Source organism: Hevea brasiliensis, chromosome 12, assembly GCF_030052815.1.
Source record: "Hevea brasiliensis isolate MT/VB/25A 57/8 chromosome 12, ASM3005281v1, whole genome shotgun sequence".
Lineage (NCBI taxonomy): Eukaryota > Viridiplantae > Streptophyta > Magnoliopsida > Malpighiales > Euphorbiaceae > Hevea > Hevea brasiliensis.
The window spans coordinates 11,822,450-11,842,114 of record NC_079504.1 but is presented as its reverse complement, the minus strand read 5'-3'; the positions used below and the strand labels follow the sequence as shown (position 1 = coordinate 11,842,114).

The 19,665-nt window shown below is 29.6% G+C and overlaps 1 protein-coding gene, 1 long non-coding RNA gene and 1 pseudogene across 2 annotated transcripts; 1 reads left to right on the top strand and 2 right to left on the bottom strand.

The window, feature by feature from the left end:
- The first annotated feature begins 786 nt into the window (after positions 1-786).
- LOC110649919 (bidirectional sugar transporter SWEET1) lies at positions 787-3,126 on the top strand. Its single transcript, XM_021804666.2, has 6 exons — positions 787-1,092; positions 1,181-1,217; positions 1,367-1,462; positions 2,014-2,293; positions 2,400-2,519; positions 2,634-3,126. Exons 1-6 carry the CDS (start codon positions 1,059-1,061, stop codon positions 2,814-2,816), a joined length of 750 nt encoding a protein of 249 aa, XP_021660358.1. The 5' UTR covers positions 787-1,058; the 3' UTR covers positions 2,817-3,126.
- Positions 3,127-9,480: 6,354 nt separating this feature from the next.
- Positions 9,481-10,223, bottom strand: LOC131171330 (uncharacterized). Its single transcript, XR_009141986.1, has 2 exons — positions 10,036-10,223; positions 9,481-9,711 (listed from the first exon to the last, which is right to left on the bottom strand). It is a non-coding gene; the product is annotated as an uncharacterized LOC131171330 (long non-coding RNA).
- A 669-nt stretch (positions 10,224-10,892) lies between these two features.
- Positions 10,893-13,069, bottom strand: LOC110649916 (tubulin alpha-2 chain-like; annotated as a pseudogene).
- Between the last annotated feature and the right edge of the window lie 6,596 nt (positions 13,070-19,665).

The following is a 19,665-nucleotide window of genomic DNA, read 5'->3' as shown; positions in this document are numbered from 1 at the left end:
AATAATAATACCTAAATCAAGAATATCACAAAAGCCTTATTTTTAAACTAATTCTTCATTCCGCGGATTCTGGTGTAGTTGGATTTAGGTGTAACTATACGGTAACTAGACCTTTTAATTTATCACACTTCTTGAACACCCTTAAAGAAATTAATAAATATTTTAAAATATTATAAATTAAGATATACAATTATTTATAATAAAATTAGAGAAAAATGAATTAAAAAAATTATATATCCTAATTCAAAACATTTTTATAATATGTTTTAATTTGGTGTTCAAAATGGCTGATGATTAAATAAGAGGTGTAATTACTGTATAGTTAAATATATATATATATATAATTGAAATAATTTTAATTTAATTAAATTAAAATTCATATTTGATTGATATATATATTCTTAAAAAAGATAGAGGATGCTCTTTAGGAGTTGATTCTGTTGATAAGTGAGATTTATTCAGTTAAAAAAGATCTTCTATTTGAACTCAATAACTGACTTTTTGATGTGATGGCTTATCTATATTGGTGAATTCAATCCATAGAATCATCTTAAATCTATATTGTTAGGATACTTATGAATGTATATAAAAGTGAAAATTTTATCTGAATAAAAGAGATTTTTTTTTTTTCAAAGGATACAGGATGTTTAATGATAGTTAAATATTGATTTGAATACTAATAAAAACAAATTTCAAACAAGTAGGATATGATTTTGGATATAATTTAAAGATTTTATCACTAGTTTTGGATAAAGAAGCATCACTTTCACCTCAAGACGTCGTGCCTATTCATGTCTGTTAGCCCACAATTCACAGACCTCGCCCGAATTACCAAAGCAATTGAATAACAAGCAAATTAAAATTCATCGGTTATTTTCCTTTTTTCTTCTATATAACCCATTGCAATTTCCCTCTTCCTTCTTCCACTCATCGCATCTCCATTTGTGAACCAACCTCTGCACTTGCACTTTGGTTCTTCTTATAAGAAAATTTTTGTTAATTGTCTTTGCCTTCTCTCTCTTCCTTTTGAAGAATTTTTTCTTTCAATCTTGCTGACAATGGATGTTCTCCACTTCTTGTTTGGTGTTTTTGGTGAGTTTTTCACCTGCTTTCTTCTTTTATAATTCTGTTTCTTGATTTTGGAGTTAATGGGTTCTCTCTTGCTTGTAATCTGTCGCAGGAAATGCCACTGCCTTGTTCCTCTTCTTGGCTCCAACGTAAAGAGCTTTCCCTTTCTCTGTATCTGATGTTTCTTGTTTTTCCTTTCAATTTCCGACACTGTTAAGTGTTTGTACAGATTTTTTTTTCTTGAATTGCCGATTTTTGAAAACTAAAGCTATAGTTATGGATTACAATTCCTTGACAGGATTACATTCAGGAGAATCATAAGAAGCAAGTACACAGAACAGTTTTCAGGCATCCCATACGTGATGACAATGCTCAACTGTCTCCTTTCCGCCTGGTATGTTTGTTAAAGTCCCACGTCTGCGGATATCCAATAAAAGTGCTTTTTATATAATTTAGGCAATTTAGAGTTACATTCGATTCATTTTATCAAATATGATATCAAAGTCGACACCAGATTGAGTATGACTACTGCTTTTTCACTTTATTTTATCTTTCTGTCCTCCAATGTTTGCCACTTTAAGCTTCTCTTTACCGTCTTTTGGCCATCTTGAAGAGGGTATTCTTGTAATGATATTGTTCTTTGAAATTCACTGCTAATATTATGAGTTTTTTTTTTTCAATCACCAATGGCCCAAAAAGCATAATCATCCCTTGCCTAATTTCGCTATCCATCCACATAGAACAACTTTTCAAGAACATCCGAGAAGATAAAATTAGTGTTCAGGGTTGGGATAGTGTTCTTGGTTTATCCTGTTTCTGTTCTTTTGCCCATTTTCAGTTGTCCATGAAAAAAAATGTTTATTCTCTAAATATTTTGTTACTTTTCATTTGACCCACAAGTTTTTTTTCCTAAACAATCACCGGTTTATTTATTTATTTTGACAGGTATGGTCTGCCATTTGTGTCAAAGAACAATCTTCTGGTGTCAACAATTAATGGGACAGGGGCAGCAATTGAAGCCGTATATGTGTTGATCTTCATTATCTATGCACCAAGGAAGGAGAAGGGCAAAATCCTAGGCCTCCTTACGCTGGTGCTCAGTATTTTTGCCATTGTGGCCTTTGTGTCCCTGTTTGCCCTGCACGGCAACACCAGGAAGCTCTTCTGTGGCCTCGCTGCCACCATTTTCTCTATTATCATGTATGGCTCACCTCTGTCCATCATGGTAAGTCAAATCCCTCATTTTCCCAATTTCTTCCCCTTTTTTTTTACCCAATAATATTTAGATACTAATGAGATCTTTTTTTTCTTTTTTGGGTTCATATAAGCAGAGGTTGGTGATTAAAACTAAGAGTGTAGAGTTCATGCCATTTTTCTTGTCACTTTTTGTGTTCCTGTGTGGCACTTCCTGGTTCATCTATGGCCTACTTGGCCATGATCCTTTTATAGCTGTAAGTTTCTCCACCATTAACTATATCCATTTCTTGAAGAAACTTTTGCTGTATTCTGATGAAAAATAATAATAATAATAATAATAATTATTATTATTATTATTATTATTGCAGGTCCCCAATGGATTTGGGTGTGGTCTAGGGGCAATACAACTGATCCTATACTTCATCTATCGCAACAACAAAGGTGCAGAACCTGCCAAGAAACCCACATCTCAATCTGTGGAGATGGGTTCTGGAAAGCCCCAGCAAGAGAAACAAATGGTGGCAAATGGGTCACTGGACGAGCAAGTTTAAACAGCACAAACAGCTTGTACTAGGTGCTCATAAGGCTGCAGACCAATCGCCCCCATAGCATCAATTTGAATCGGGGGTGGAAGTGTTTGATACAAAGTGTTATTGTTTATTTTTCTAATTTTGGATTTACTACCAATGAAAACGCGAAGTTAGGTGATGATTGTGTACAAACAAAGTAGATGGTAAAGGAGTATTTTTCATGTGGGTTTGCGTTGTGACCACCTTTTTTGTCACTTTCTATCTTCACGGATGGAACTTACAGAATGGTCCAAATATTTGGCATAAATGAGAGTGCACTATTTCAATGAGATGTCGGTGGGAAAAGACCTTTATTCTTTTGGTGTCTTGACTCTTGGGCGGTGGATGAACAAGGTCCATCCGTCTATATTAGAGTTAGTGGATGTGTTTGTGGTGTGAACATAAACACCATGATTAAGAATACGATTAAGAACACAATTAAGATTGAAATTTTTTATATGATTTATTATGTGTATTCAATATGATATGACTTATTTAATGCGAAATAACTCATTTAACATAATTTGACATGACTTAACCCATTTAACATATTATATAAATGAGTTCATATATCATAATGAGCCAAATGGTTTAATGAGTTATGGGTCAACATATGACACGAATATTAAATCATATCATAAAGATGTCAAATCGGATTAGCGGGTTAACCCGTGACATGACATGATTATACTCGCTTCATAAATGGGTTGACACGAATTTAAGACAAGCACGAAAAAATTTAACCCAAATCCTAGATTACTTGGATCAACTCAACTCTAAATGGCACACCCCACTTAAAACCTAAAGACTCTCCTTTTCTTTTAAACTCTTTCTTTCATTCACAATTATTGATAAAATTTTATATATTATACTAAGTTTATTTTTCAATTTAATTGAAATAAAATTATTTATTATATAGCCCTAGAAATTCTTTTTTAGATACTATTTGAAATTAAATCAAGTAAAAAATAATATAATATAATTGTGTGAGAATTTAATTAATTTTTTTTATAAATAACATTTTTTTCAAAAAAAGAAAAAGAAAAAAACAAGAAAAAAAACATTTAAAAGTTTCAATATCATTAATAGGCTATGGATTTGAAAGAAAACTATGAAGAAGGTTTGCATGGCCTTGGCCCAGCAAAATGATGACTGCTCAGTGCTCCAAATAATATTTGAGCTCCACTTGGGAGATGTTCACCACACACTAGAATTCTTTATTAGATCCACAAGTTAAGTGAGTTCCAATCCTTTTGCTGCTTTCACTTCCACATACATGAATTTATTGCCTTTCTTTTTGGACTGAATTTATCGCCAATTATCGTTTTAATTCCATCTATCATATGTATGTACTTAATTTTTTTTTTCATATTTTAAAATGAAATTCAAACTCAAAATTTCACGATTCTAAAGATCAGTTCAATACTATTTATATATAATTAATATTTTTATTTTAATAAAATGAGAGCTAAGTTAGGTTATGGCCTCTTGGTTTGATTAATGTCCAATAAATAGGAGAGGAGAGGAGGATGTCAAGGATAAAGTTAATCAAATTATTTTTAATTTAATAGTAATGGAGTTTTTTTTTTTTTTTGAAATACTGGGGTCATTTTCAATACTATATATAGTAGAATATGTTAATTTAATTTTTATTTTTTGATATTTTTTATTTTTGTTAATTTTCACTCCCCTAGTATTTTTTTTCCACTGAAAATTTAATATTTAAGGTGAATTAATTTTGTTATTTAATTAAAATGTTACATCTATTTCAAATTCTCAAATTTGTGAATAGAACTATATATGATTTTTTTTTCATTAACTTTACAACAATAAAAATAATTTCAATATAATTGAGTTGAAAAAACAAAAATTTTCCCTATGAAGTTACAACTCATTGTTATTATCGAGTACGCTAGAGATTTAAAAACAGATTCAGTGTCTCCAATAGATATCGAGTACGCGTTTCCAACTAAAAGTGCTAAGGTTACACACGCTTTGATAATTGATGACACTACTATTTATGTTATTTCATCTGATCCTAATGGATGTGCATGAATTTCTAAAGAAATTACCCATCCAAAACCGTTACAGTGATCAAAGTGATTTTGGAGCGTAGTGGAGATGATCATATTTAACTATGGAGTTTAGAGAGAGAGAAAAACGACATACCCAGTAATGGAGTTTATAAACATAGATAACCATTACCAAGCATAAGAGTAGCTAGCTAGCTAGTTCTTGTCTTTTTATTTCCCATGCCAGTAAAAGACATGCAAGTACATAACCAGTCGAGAACTGTGCAAGACACCTAGATCTAGAGTCTGGAGACCTTTTTTGATCAAGCCGAGAACTTCACATCACTGCCACCTTCACCTTCTTTTGAGCCTGAATATCCATGATGCCTTTTCACACCCTGAATGGTAAGACAAATTGTAAGAGAATGAAATTGTTGAAACTAAAAGTTTTTTAAAGAATGGGAAATTTCTTGTTAAATCTTTGACACGAAAACCTCTTCTTGATGCTATTTCATAGACAAACACAACGAAGCACTCTCAGCCATCTCAGCGTTCGTTGCTTTCATGAATGCTGCTTGCATGGCAGCTGCAGCCTGTATACTCACACACACGCATAAATATGAAAATATATGATTTAGTATTATTAAAGAGAAAATTAATGGAAGAAATAAACAATATTGATCATTTCCCTTAGACGTTCAGTTGCTACTTTGTAAGGGTTTTGGTCTCGAATTTTTCAAGGTACAGGGATAGCTTCTCATCAGGGGTTTTAGGCTGAGGCTGCTGCTGCTGCTGCCTTTCCATTGTCTGAGAAAAAGAGGGGCTGGCTAGCGAAATACAAAGCAAGAGAGAGAGAAGAAAGCAAGAGACTGGGGTGTCCTCTGCTTGCTACACATATGTGTTAGGTGAATGCCTATTTGTCTATATATGATGGTTATGACTTGTGAGAGAGAGCGAGAATTCCAGAGGAAAAAAGAGTGAAGCAAGAATCAATGTGGCAAGGGATGGAAACCAAGATTTGTACATTTGGCAATCACACTTTGTCTCTATTGTAACAGTTTTGATCCTTTATAAGTAATTACATTAACAACTGTAATTAATTACCCACTTGATTATATCACTTCCTATGCTTATCCATTCTATTAAAATTGAGTTGGGAATTGGGCTTTTTTAACTCGAAAATCTTGTTCAGAATTTGGCCCATGTCAACCATCGAAACTTCCTCCCAGGTGCTACTTGCTAAACTTTCATGTTAACTAAAGCATACCATACATGGTATATGTGAAAGAATTCTCATCATTTTCTTGGACTTTATTTGACATTTTTAGAAAACAGCTCTAGTTCTTCTATCCCTTTCTTTTCAAAACCAGCATCGATTATTTTGGAAATACAAGTTATTATCCTGATTGTTGTTCAATGTCAGAAAACTTTAACTTTACTTTGGATTATTAACTAACCATCATTATTCAGGGGAGGAATACAAGACTGATCATAGATAACATATAGTAGCACCCCCGGCCAAAGACTATATGGGAAGTGCCTAAAACTAGAAGTTCAACGCCATAATGGATTCTGCAAATGATCAATGGCCGAGAATTGTTAATTAGTTAAATTAGCTAGCCTTGCAATATTCATCAACATCCAAGGCCCGCAGGCCCCAGTCTGGTTTCACAGCAATTTTAACAGGCCTCAAACCCTGTGACAAAAATTAGTTCAAATCGTGAAACACTGATGCAATATAAACATTGAAATAACTCTAATTTACTTGAATTTCAGGAAGTGCAATATAAGCAACTACAACTACTACAATGATAATGGGTATTGCTAAAAATGAACATGCTTGTTAATTAACAGAAATATGTGTTTTAAATGAATATGTATGGCTTGTATTTATTATTTGCTGTTATTATTGAAAGGATTATAGAAAATGACATGTTAATCAGATACCTTATAACAACTTTTGATTATGACAAAAATCATTTGATTTCGACATAGTAAGATAAAAATATTCATTAAAAAATTTGGTTCTAATATAATACGACAAAATTAGAAACCGTTAATTATGACAAATTAGATTGATAACAATGAATAGATTTAGGAAGAGAAAAGAATAAACTTTTTGTATGATGTCTTGTAACTAACTAGTTTAGACTACAATTAAGATGACACAAAATCACAAATAAAGTTTTATCTGTGGACAGATATTAAAAAGGACAAATCACCCGAAGGAGGGGAAGAGACATTACAATATATATTATATGCATGTGACATAATTGATGTATGGGCTGTATTGGCATCAAGATCCTGAAGCATTGTGATATTGAATGAAGTGGGAAAATTAGACATACCCAGACTCACATATATATTCTATTCTTAATAGAACATGGGAAAAAAAATTTTGTTTGTATTGAAGAAAAAAAAAAAGATTTTACAACTATAACATAAATTCAAAATTTTCAGTTGAAGTTTAGATGACTTAGTGTAGATAAAATTTTTATAATTGATGAACAATCATATTCTCACAATTTCATCTGAACCCACACCACCATTGAGGGGAGGGCGGGGTAGGGGCGGGCGTTGTTTGCAGTATTGGAAGATTCAAAAGAAAAAATTCCTCTTTTATCTTGTTCTTTTTGGCTTTCTGAAAATTAGTTTCTATACATGATTCTGAATTATGAAGCAAACATATATAACAAGAAGAAAATAATACTTGGTAAACAAATGAATAAGCTAGCAAGAGATATATTGAACCAAACAAGCAGTATAAAGATACCTCCAGAAAGATCCTTAAAGCTTCCTCTTTGGTATGCGTCTGAATCACTTCCAAGGCAGCCTCCTGCATGCAATTACTGTTAGCAATTCCAGCCAAAGAAAGAAAGAAAGCTTTAAGTGAGCCAAAAAGCGCATATAATTTTCACGTTTACAAACCCTGGCAGAGTTCATATCCACATCAAACAGTGTTTTTGGTTCAGTCTCTATCGATGGTTGCCTCTGAAGCGTAGAAGGTGGTGGCGATTTCATTGTTCAATCTGTGAAAACACATACTCAAAAAGGCTAAAAGAAATGATGGGTTTATTTCATTTAAGGAAAATAAATAAGAAAAAGAAAGAAAGAATGATCCCAGCTGTAGCTAAGGGATCACATAACAACGTGGCAGCCATGGCACAGGAGTAGAAGAAAATGTAGAGTACACATGGCAGCAGAAAAGGTTCGAAAAGTCTAACCGTTCGTCCCTGCCTCGAAAAGACGACGCAGTAAAAGCCAAAGAGGATTTATAATTCCATGATTCTCTCCTCTGGACCTGATTTAGACTCTGTGCGACAGTGAGTTGGTGGTTTCTGTGGCGGTTCTTCTCACCTTATGTTTTTTTTTTTTTTCCTTCGCTTTAAAGAAAACCCTAGCTAGCTAGCTAGCTCTCATCTTCTACAGAAACCACAGTTGGCCTTTCAAGTTTCGTGTTCTTAATTTTTTTTTTTTCTGAAGCACATGAATCTTACATCATTCCAATTTTATTTTTTAAAAACCTAAATGGCTCTCCTTTCCTTTTAAACTCTTTTTATTTTTTTATTAATGTAGGACATCCAACAATTATTTATAAATTTTTATATATTATGCTAAATTTATTTTTCAATTTAATTGAAATAAATTATTTATCATATTGCACTAAATTTTGTTAATTAGAGATGATAGGAATATTCTTTATTTAGAAACCAAAATTTATAAGAGTTTAATTTCTTTTTTTGGTTAATTTTTATATTTGGAAAGTATTTAATTTTTTAATTAAAAATATTATTTTTAAAAGAAAAATAAAAATCATATCAATAATAATATAATTATATAAAAATTAAATTAAAATTTTTTCTTAAAAGAATTTTTTTCTTAAATTGCTTTTTTTTTCAAATGAAACCATTCAAATTCAGAAGAAAAAAAAATGCATTTAAAATTTTCAGTATCATTAATAGGCTAGGGATTTGAAAGAATAGTTTGAAGAAGGCTTCCATGGCTTTGGCCCAGCAAAATGATGACTGCTCCAGTGTTCTAAATAATATCTGGGCTCAACTTGGGAGGTGTTCACTTCACTACACACTTGAATTTTTTTATTAGCGCTACAAAGTGAGTTCCAATTCTTTGCTACCTTCAGGTACGAAAATTTATTGCCTTTCTTTTTGGACTGAATTTATAACCAATTATCATTTTAATTCCATCTTTTGATGCAATTAATTTAGAATGGGACTACGCCAATATCATTTATATAATTAATATTTTTATTTTTAATAAAATGAGAGCCAAATTAGGTTATGACCCTTATTAGACTCCCATTCATCTCTGACGTATAATCCTCCTTTATTTGATTCATATCCAATAAATAGGAAAGGAGAGGAGGATGTCAAGGATGAAGTTAATCAATGTCACCAATAAATATCGAGTACGCGTTTCCAACTAAAGGTGCCAAGGTTATACACGCTTTGATGATTGATGACACTAGTATGTAAGTTATTTGATCTGATACTAATAGGTGCCCATGAATTTCTAACGAAATTAACCATGCAAAACCATTACAGGGATCAAAGTGCTTTTGGAGCGTAGTCGAGAAGATCATATTTAACTATGGAGTTTAGAGAGAGAGAGAGAGAGAGCGAAACCGAATACCCAGTAATGGAGTTTATAAACATAGATAACCATTGCAAAGCATAACAGTAGCTAGCTAGCTAGCTCCTATCTTTTTATTTTGCATGCCAGTAAACGACATGCATGTACATAACCAATCGAGAAGACTGTGCAAGACACCTAGCTCTAGAGTTTAGAGACCCTTTTTGATCAAGCAGAGAACTTCATATCACTGCCACCTTCACCTCCTTTTGAGCCTGAGTATCCATGGGGCATTTTCACACCGTGAATGGTAAGACAAATTGCAAGAGAATGATATTGTTGAAACTAAAATTTAAAGAAAAAGATGATAAATTTCTTGTTAAATCTTTGACACGAAAACCTCTTCTTGATGCTAATATTTTATAGACAAACACAAAGAAGAACTTACAGCCATCTCAGTGTTCATTTCTTTCACGAATGCTGCTTGCATGGCAGCTACAGCCGGTATACTCACACACAAACGCATAGAGATGAAAATATATAATTTAGTAATATTAAAGAGAAAATTAATAGAAGAAATGAACAATATTGATTATTACCCTTAGACGTTCGAGTTGCTTCCTTGTGAGGGTTTTGGTCTCGAATTTTTCAAGGTACAGGGATAGCTTCTCATCAGGGGTTTTAGGCTGAGGCTGCTGCCGCCTTTCCCTTGTCTGAGAAAAAGAGGGGCTGGCCAGCGAGGTACAAAGCGAGAGAGAAAGAGAAGAAAGCAAGGGACTGTGTGTACTCTGCTCGCAACACATATGCGTTAGGTGGATGCCTATTTGTCTATATATGATGGTTATGACTTGTGAGAGAGAGCGAGAATTCCAGAGGAAGAAAGTATGAAGCAAGAATCAATGTGGCAAGCCATGGAAACCAAGATTTGCACATTTGGCAACCACACTTTGTCTCCATTGTAACAGTTTTGGTCTTTTATAAGTAATTATATTAACAATTGTAATTAATTACCCTCTTAATTATATGTTTATCCAATCTAGTGCATCTAATATAACGAAATTATAATCTTTAAATTAAATATTTATAATGAGATATATATATACAGAATTAATTAAAATGTGTAAAAATAGTGTATGAATTTAAATATAATATGATTTTTAAACTCATTTTCATATAAATTTGAATTTATATAGTAGCAGTATCCTATCCGGTCTATTAAAATTGAGTTCGAAATTAGGCTTTTTAACTTGAAAATCTTGCTCAGGATTTGGCCCAGATACAATGTCAACCATCAAAACTTCCTCCAAGGTGCTACTTCGCTAAGCTTCCATGTCAACCAAGGCATACATACATGGTATATGTGAAAACAGCTCTAGTTCTTCTATCCCTTTCGTTTCAAAACCAGCAACGATTATTTTGGAAATGTAAGTTATTATCCTGATTACTGTTCAAAGTCTTAATTTTACTTAGGATTATTAACCATCATTGTTCAAGGGAGGCATACAAAGACTGATCATAGGTAACATATATATGGCAGCACCGCCGGCCAAAGGCTAGCCATACAGGAAGTGCCTAAACTAGAAGATCAACACCACAATGGAGTCTGCAAATGATCTATTGCCGAGAACTGTGTTAATTAATTAAATTAGCTAGCCTTGCAATATTCATCAACATCCAAAGCCTGCAGGTCCCATTCCGGCTTCACAGCAATCTTAACAGGCCTCATACCCTGTGACGACAGAGATTAGTTTGGATCATGAAACGCTGATGCAATGTAAACATTGAAATAGTTCTAATTTACTTGAATTTCAGGAAATGCAATATAAGCAACCACAAGTACTACAATGATAAAGGGTATTACTAAAAAGAAAATGCTTGTACATGCTTGTTAATTAACATATAAATGTATGATTTAAATAAATATGCAAGGCATGTATTTACTGGCAGCTGCTATTATTGTTATAGAAAAGTACATTTGTTAATCGATTATAATAAAAATCATTTAATTTTAATCTATTAAAAATTTGATTTTAATATAATACAATAAAAAAATTATTATTACAACTTTCGATTATGACAAACATCATTTAATTTCGATGCAATATAATGAAAGTATTTAATAAAAATTTTGATTCTAACATAATACAATAAAAAATATTATTATCACAACTTTCGATTATGATAGATATCGTTTGATTTTGACATAATATAATAAAAGTGTTCGTTAAAAAATTTAAGTCTAACATAATATAACAAAATTAGAAACCATTAATTATAATGCATTAGATTGATAATCAATGAATAGATTTAGGAAGAGAAAAAGAAAGGACAATGCACCAAAAAAAGGGGAAGAGACATTACAATGTATATCATATGCATGTGGCATAATTGATGTATTTATATATATGTGTGTGTGTGTGTGATAAAAAGTTTTGCCCCTTCTTCACTAAATTCAAAACATAACCCATGGTCCATGGCTATTGCAAGATGCAACCATCAAATATAGGTGAAGAGCTTTAGGAAAATAACAGGTAAAAGCAGTATTAAAAATTATAACAACAATAATAGAGAAAGAGAGAACTATCAAGCAAACTAACAGTTGATCTCCCCTCACTCCCTCAGTACTCCTCGTCCTCACCATCTTCACCCTCAGCAGATTCAGCTCCAAACTCCTCATAATCCTTCTCAAGGGCAGCGAGATCTTCATGAGCTTCAGAGAACTCACCTTCCTTCATACCCTCACCGACATACCAATGCACAAATGCCCTCTTTGCATACAGGAGGTCAAACTTGTGGTCAATTCTAAGGAAGACCTCAGCAACACTGGTGGAATTTGAGATCATGCACACAGCCCTCTGCAGTTTGGCAAGATCACCACCAGGAACAACAGTTGGTGGCTGGAAGTTGAAAACACACTTAAAGCCAGTTGGGCACCAGTCAACAAATTGGATGGTGCGCTTAGTCTTGATGGTTGCCACCGCTGCATTGACATCCTTAGGCAACACATCACCTCTGTACATCAAGCAGCAGGCCATGTATTTGCCATGGCGAGGATCACACTTGGCCATCATGGAAGAAGGCTCAAAAGCACTGTTGATGATCTCTGCAACCGAAAGCCGTCCGTGGTGGCCTTCTCAGCAGAAATTACAGGAGCACAAGATGAAGCATGAAGTGAATGCTGGGGTATGGCACCAAGTTAGTCTGGAATTCAGTTACGTCCACATTTGGGGTACCATCAAACCTCAGAGATGCAGTAAGGGCAGAGATCACCTAAGAAATATTACTGGCATCAAGATCCTGAAGCATTGTTGATATTGAATGAAGTGCGAAAATTAGACACACCCAGACTCATATATATCCTATTCTTAATAGAACAAGGGAAACAAAAAAAGATTTTGCAACATAAATTCAAAATTTTCAACTGAAGTTTAGATGACTTGGTGTAGATAAGATTTTTCGTTCAAGTGGGATAATTGATGAGCAATCATATTCTCCCAATTTCATCTGAATCCACACCGCCATTGAGGAGATCAATATTCATCTATTCAGACGGGGCGAGGGGGGGTTGTTTGGAGTAGTGGAAGATTAAAAAAAAAATCCCCTCTTTTAACTTGTTCTTTTTGGTTTTCTGAAAATTACCTATACATGATTCTGAATTATGAGCAAACATATATAACAAGAAGAAAATAATACTTGGTAAACAAATAAATAAGCTAGCAAGATGTATATTGAACCAAACAAACAGTATAAAGAGAATTTATACTGTTCGAAAAGTCTTATCGTTCGTCCCTCCCTCGAAACGACGATGCAGTAAAAGCCATAGAGGATTTTTAATTCCATAATTCTCTCCCTTGGACCTGATTTAGACTATGTGCAACCTGAGTTGGTGGCTTCTGTTGCGGTTCCTCTCACCTTTTTTTTTTTTTTTCCTTCGTTTTAAAGAAAACCCTAGCTAGCTCTCATCTTCTATAGAAAATCACCATTGGCCTTTCAAGTTTCATGTCCTTAATATTTTTTTTTTTCTTAAGCACATGCATCATTCCAATTTTATTTTATTTTTTTAATAATATTTTTTCTTAAATTTACTCTTTTTTATTTATTTTTATTTATTTTGATTACATTGATAAGCATAGTGCATATAAATAATGGATAAATAATTGATGTGTTTAGTAAAAAAATAACTTATGATTATATTTATTATTAAAATAATTAAAAAATATTAAATAAAATATATAATGAAATTTAAAAAATTAAATAAAGTGACATGATAACTTAATTATTACTAAGTATAGTATTTATAAAATCAAAATAAAAAGAAAAATTAATCTCATCGACTTATTTCTTTTATAACTTATAAGAAAAATTAATTTCATCTGCTTATTTCTTTTATTTTATAAATAAATAAATTTATTTTTAGAATTTATATGTTTATAAATTAAAAAAATATATATTCTCTAAATTTAAAATAAGAAATAAATAAATTTTTTCAAAAGAAAAAAGCATTACACTCAAACAGAAGCTGGCATCAGCCTTGAAAATATTAAAAAAAAAAGGGTATAAATTTATTGAAATTGAGAAAGTGAGAGGATAAAAATTCAATTTTCTTCAATTTCTTATTAATATTTTTTATTTCATTTGCTCAATAGCTAAGCAACTATATTTCTTATTTTTAATTTTTATTCTCTCATAAATAATTTTTTTAGATTCCACGTGTGTCATTAATGATAATTCAAGTATAATCTCTTTATAAGTTATTAATTTTTATCTCTTTCAAATAAAATTTGTATGTATAACTTTTATATTTATAAAAAAATAAAAGCAGAAATTTATATTTCCAAATACTAACACAACTATCATAAGAATATTAATTTTAAAAAGAAAAATGTATTTAAAAAAAAATTAGTCTTAAATGGTGATCCGAAAACTTTTTACTTTTTAGTCATAATAGAAAACAGTAATATTTTAATTAATTTTATTATCTGACTTAATTCTATATTAAAAAAAATAAGTCATGGGAGTGGAGTTGAACCTGCAAATTGCCATTTTCTTTGTAGAACATATGGGCCAGCTTTGTTAGAATTTAATTAGGCCCATACTAAATTCCCTCTATTTGAGGGGAAGATTGAATGAATATTAACCTTAGGTTTAGAATGAAATTAATATTTTTTTTTTTATTTTAAATAAACAGAGTAAATTCTAAGAGCATATAGAGAAAATAAATTAGATCTAATTCTGTCTTAAAAATTAATTCAAAAAGAAAATATTTTTCAAATATAATATATAATAAAAACACTTTATTCTAAATCACTGTAAGTTTTATACAATTTCTTAAAAAAAATGTTTTATATGAATTTTACTTATGAATCTATATTGATTTAATTAGACGTCCTTATTAAAGAAAAAAGTTAATTAGATGTCGTAATCTCTTTTGGCTATGAGAGAATTTTTTTGAAACAAAAGGACAAAATAAAATGTAGTAAAATAAAATTGTATTTTAAATAATTAGTAAGGATGCAAGCCACTCGAAGGTTTTATCTTTTATGTTGTACTTCACTTACGGTTTGGCTCGTGTGACTCAAGCTTACAATGACTTTCATCAAAACATAAAATGGTAAATTGGTTTCCTAAATTATTATTATTATTATTATTATTATTATTATTGGATTAATAAAATTAATCATCATTATTATTCACTCATTATCATATCTAATGTCAAGTAATTAATATTAGTTATATGAAAAATCCACCAAGCATAAAAACTTTTTTCAGCCAGAAAAATTTTAGAAATATGTAAATATCAAATGATATGTATATATTATTCTTATTATTAATATTTTTTTTTTAAGTATTTGCTGATTTTGAGTTTTGATTTTGTTTGTTTTATGAAAAATAATTTATATATAAAAAATATTTTTTATAAAAAAATATTTTTTATTATTCGATTGTAATATTAAATTAATAATATGTGTTTATTTTATGTATATATAAGTATTTATATTTTAATAATATTATTAAAGTTTCAAAAATAAAAAATAACTTTCTCTTTAAAAAAAATATTTAAAAAAAAACTTAATTTTTTATTGAGTAAAAAATATTTTTATTGACTAAATTTTTTAAATATCTTAAATATTAAAAAATATAAAAAATACTTTTTAAGATAAATATTTTTTATGAAACAAATGCATTGATCAAACAAACGGACCATTATCATTGATCGATTTTGTCAAATAAACTTAATTAATATATGAAAACACTATGATAATTATAGTGAAAAGCTGTATTAAAAAATATAATTTTGCTAAAAATAACTTTTTTTAATTACAATATATTAAATATAATATTCGGATAAGATTTTTAAATTATATTATTTATTTAAGTTGAATAAATACAATATGTTTATTTGTATACAAAATAAATAATTTAAATTTATTTCAGTTTTAGTGACTTTGACCAACTTTACAATCTGTTGAATTTTAATTAATAGTGTCCAAAATTTGTCCCTTCCTAAATTTCTTGTTTTCTTTTTAGGCATATTTATGAAACAATAGATATGCAAATATACATTGCCTTGCCAATAATGTACTTGTTCCACCTACCCATGAATCTTTTCTTTTTATTTTCTTTTTTAATTTTAAGTATGTAGTTTTTATATATTTAAATCAAAAATAATATTTAGATAAAATTTATTTAATAATTAATATTTTAAAATTTGAATCCTTAATTTTATATGATTTAACTATATTTTTTTAATATTTAAATTTATATTACTGTAAAAAAAATAGAACAATAATAATATTTATACAATCCATCCTTCCCTATCATATTTATTTATTATTAATCGTAAAATTTTGTTTGACCGAAAGAGTATTTAAAATTGTCAGTGTGGTTTGCTTGTTAAGTTTGAAATTGTATGGCTTCAACTAATTTAATTTGTCTCTCTTATTTTATATATATATATATATATATTATTCAATGTAGGACTCTAACATTAATATTTTGATTTTAATTTTTAATTTGATACAAAATTTAATTATATTATTATAAAAAATTAGAATTATACAAAATAATTAAAAATTATTTTAATTTTAATGTCTATTTTCTATTTTAATATTTTTAATTTGATTAAAAAATTAAAAAAATCCACAGCCAGTAACAGAAAGATTTATCTTTTATAACTCGATCTTAAATTAAAATAATGAAAAATAATAACATAAAGAATGCAACAAGTTGTTAATGAAAGTGGCTTAGATATTTAAGCAATGCAATTTAAGTTGGTAAATTCGAACACACAGAATCGGACCTCAAAAATTATATATATTTATATATAATATTTATTTTACATTTAAAAAAAAAAAAAAAGAAAAGAGAAGAAGAGAGAGAATCTCCCTTTAAACAACTTAAGGGTCAGGCTCCAACTGTCATGCTTCTCTCATATAATTATCTTTAAACGCCCGTTGACGTTATAAACTTAAGAAAGTGTTTTTAATTCATATAAATATAAATTCATTTTTTTTCTGGTTGATAAAAGATTTCATATTTAATTATAATAAATACTAGATATTAAAATAATTTATAATTAAATTTAATAAATTATAATTATAAAAATTATAAAATATGTTTATTTTAAATTCTGGATAAAAATTATTTTTTAAAAAAGTATTATTTAATTGATATTAAAAATATTATTATAATTATAATACGTTAAATTTATTCTTTCTTTTTTAATTAATATATGTTAGGAAAATATTTTTCTTAACAATAAATTATAAATATAATAAATAGATTTATCAACACCTTATCACAAGAGAACTCGCCTTTTCCTCCCCGTAATAACGCTCTAACGGCGCTCCGTCTTTCCGTCAAATTCCACGCAATTCGTCACACCAGATCATCACCACCATACATCTAACATCATACATGCCATGTCATGCGTATGCATGTTATGTAACACATACATGCACGCGTGCATGGAGGTGATGATAAAGTGACAGGAGGTTTAATCAGTGTTTTTAGACGAACACTATTTCATACTAAATTCCATAGCACTCAAATTTTTAAAACCTATATTTTAATTATTTTAAAATAAAATTAAGATATTTTTAAAATTTTATGAGAATTTAAATCTCTCTGATTTAATAATTTATTAATTATAATTTAAAAAATATTTTATTTTTATTTTTATAAAAATTAAAATATATTATAAAATTTTTACAAAAATTAAATTATATCATGTTATTTAATTTAGAGTACATAAAATTTTTTCAATAAAATTTAAGAGCGAATTTATAAAACTTCCTTTCTTAATTATCCCACAGGGTTGGGATTTCTTAGAGTCTTGTCCAGCTGTCATCACTTGCGTCGAATTTAGGAAACTCTTTTTTTTTATTACAATTCTACCCTTTTGCATTCCAGTTTTGCCCTTTCCGTATGTAGACGAAAAGGCCATGGCATGCGATGCGAACTCTTCTTCTCTTGATGACAAAATCTTCTTTTTGACCAACAAATCAAGACCTACGCTTTCATACTGTGACCGTATTTTTGTAAATTAGGACTCCGTTATCTCACATGGCAAACAGTGATTGGAGGGGATTTTTTTTTTTTATCTTACTGCGAGTAGAAAACTTTCTATAAGTAGAAATAACTATGATCTGGTACGGCACGCGAGCCCGAAATAAATTCTCTCTCAACTCAAAAATAAAATACAAAATTTCTTAATTTTTACACAATAATCAATTTTCTAATTAAATATTAATATAAATAAATTTAATATAAATTTTTTTTATCTTAAATAAGAAAATATCCATAAAATTTAGTAATAAATATTAATCATTATTAAAATTATAATAATTTTAATAAAATTTTTATTTCTATATAAATCTCACACAAGCATATTTCATAGACGATATAAAATGTTAAAGTACTAGCTCATAAAACCTACACAGACACAACTTACACACCGTATTCACTTAGACTGATTGTCTTATAGTGGGTTGGTGAGATCTTTTGTGACGGAAATGGAGTGCCAAAAAGTTCAGTAAATCAGATGGTTCAAAATTCTTTAGATCAATCTAATTTTTGCTGCACATAAAAAGTAGAAGTGTGGGGATAATGTGGAGTATTTGATTTCGAGAGAGACATTCTCCATTGGAGCTGTGATGGTTCACTTTCACAAATATGGGGCAGAGAATAATGCTTTTTTAGTTCTAAAAAATATGGCCTTAATTGTAATCATGACAAGGAAGAGGGACAATACCATTTGGCAATTTAGATTTAGATTAGCATTTCAATAATTTTTTCATAAATTAACTTTTTTCTTAAGATTACATTAGCGGACTAACCCACCTTCTCAAAAACTTGTTTTCATAATATTTTCATATAAATTAGTCTAGTTTAGTTTATTAACTGAAAGCATAATACTCACTTAATATATAGTTAACTTTCTTTAAAATTTCATTCACTTTCCATTCTTCAACTTTTTCTACAAAAAGAAGCCATTCAACATGAGATTTTAAGGTTATTCATGTAGATGGCCAATTCCAACATCAATTGATTTTTTCTTAATAAATCAAGTTTATTTAATAATTTTCTTTTAGTTGTTGATTCCAGAAATTGAACGGTAATTAAGAACATTTCAATATGTGAAATGACAATTCCACGCTTAGAAAATTTGAAGTCATATTCCAATTTTATAATGGGATTGCCAAAAAAAAATCACAAATACTGCAATATACAAATCAGTTGCAGTCAAAATTCGGAACACACAGCCAACAACCAAACTCATAAAGAAGCAAAGAATTAATCAAATTAAGCAAACCCTAAAAGACTTGATTATTCTCTAATCCTCCTTTAATTAATTTTTACTCAAGGCCAATTCGCCTTTCCCTTTGACACGTGCTATTTATTTTATTTTATTGACCCAATGAAATGAAGGGCCGACCTTATAGTTAAAAAAAGATGAGCTGTTCACACTTCGCAGTCTGCGATTGCCCTGCGCAATGCACGGTGGCCATTTAGAGCTCCTTTTTCGAATATTGAGCAATTTCGGACATATTTACTAGTGAAAAAATATATATATTTTTTAAATTTAATTTATTTTTATAAAAAATATGAAAATGCATTTACTTATTAATAATAAAAAATAATTTTTTTACTTATTTTTAAATATTAAACAAAAATATTAATTATTTTTAAAAATTAATAACTATATTTAAATATTTTAATTTTAAAAG

Bases quoted from the DNA above. Each gene is read 5' to 3' on its own strand.
- LOC110649919 (XM_021804666.2), top strand. From the start codon at position 1,059: ATGGATGTTCTCCACTTCTTGTTTGGTGTTTTTG. The intron at 1,093-1,180 runs GTGAGTTTTTCA...AATCTGTCGCAG, and splicing joins CTTCTTGTTTGGTGTTTTTG to GAAATGCCACTGCCTTGTTC. The intron at 1,463-2,013 runs GTATGTTTGTTA...TTATTTTGACAG, and splicing joins AACTGTCTCCTTTCCGCCTG to GTATGGTCTGCCATTTGTGT.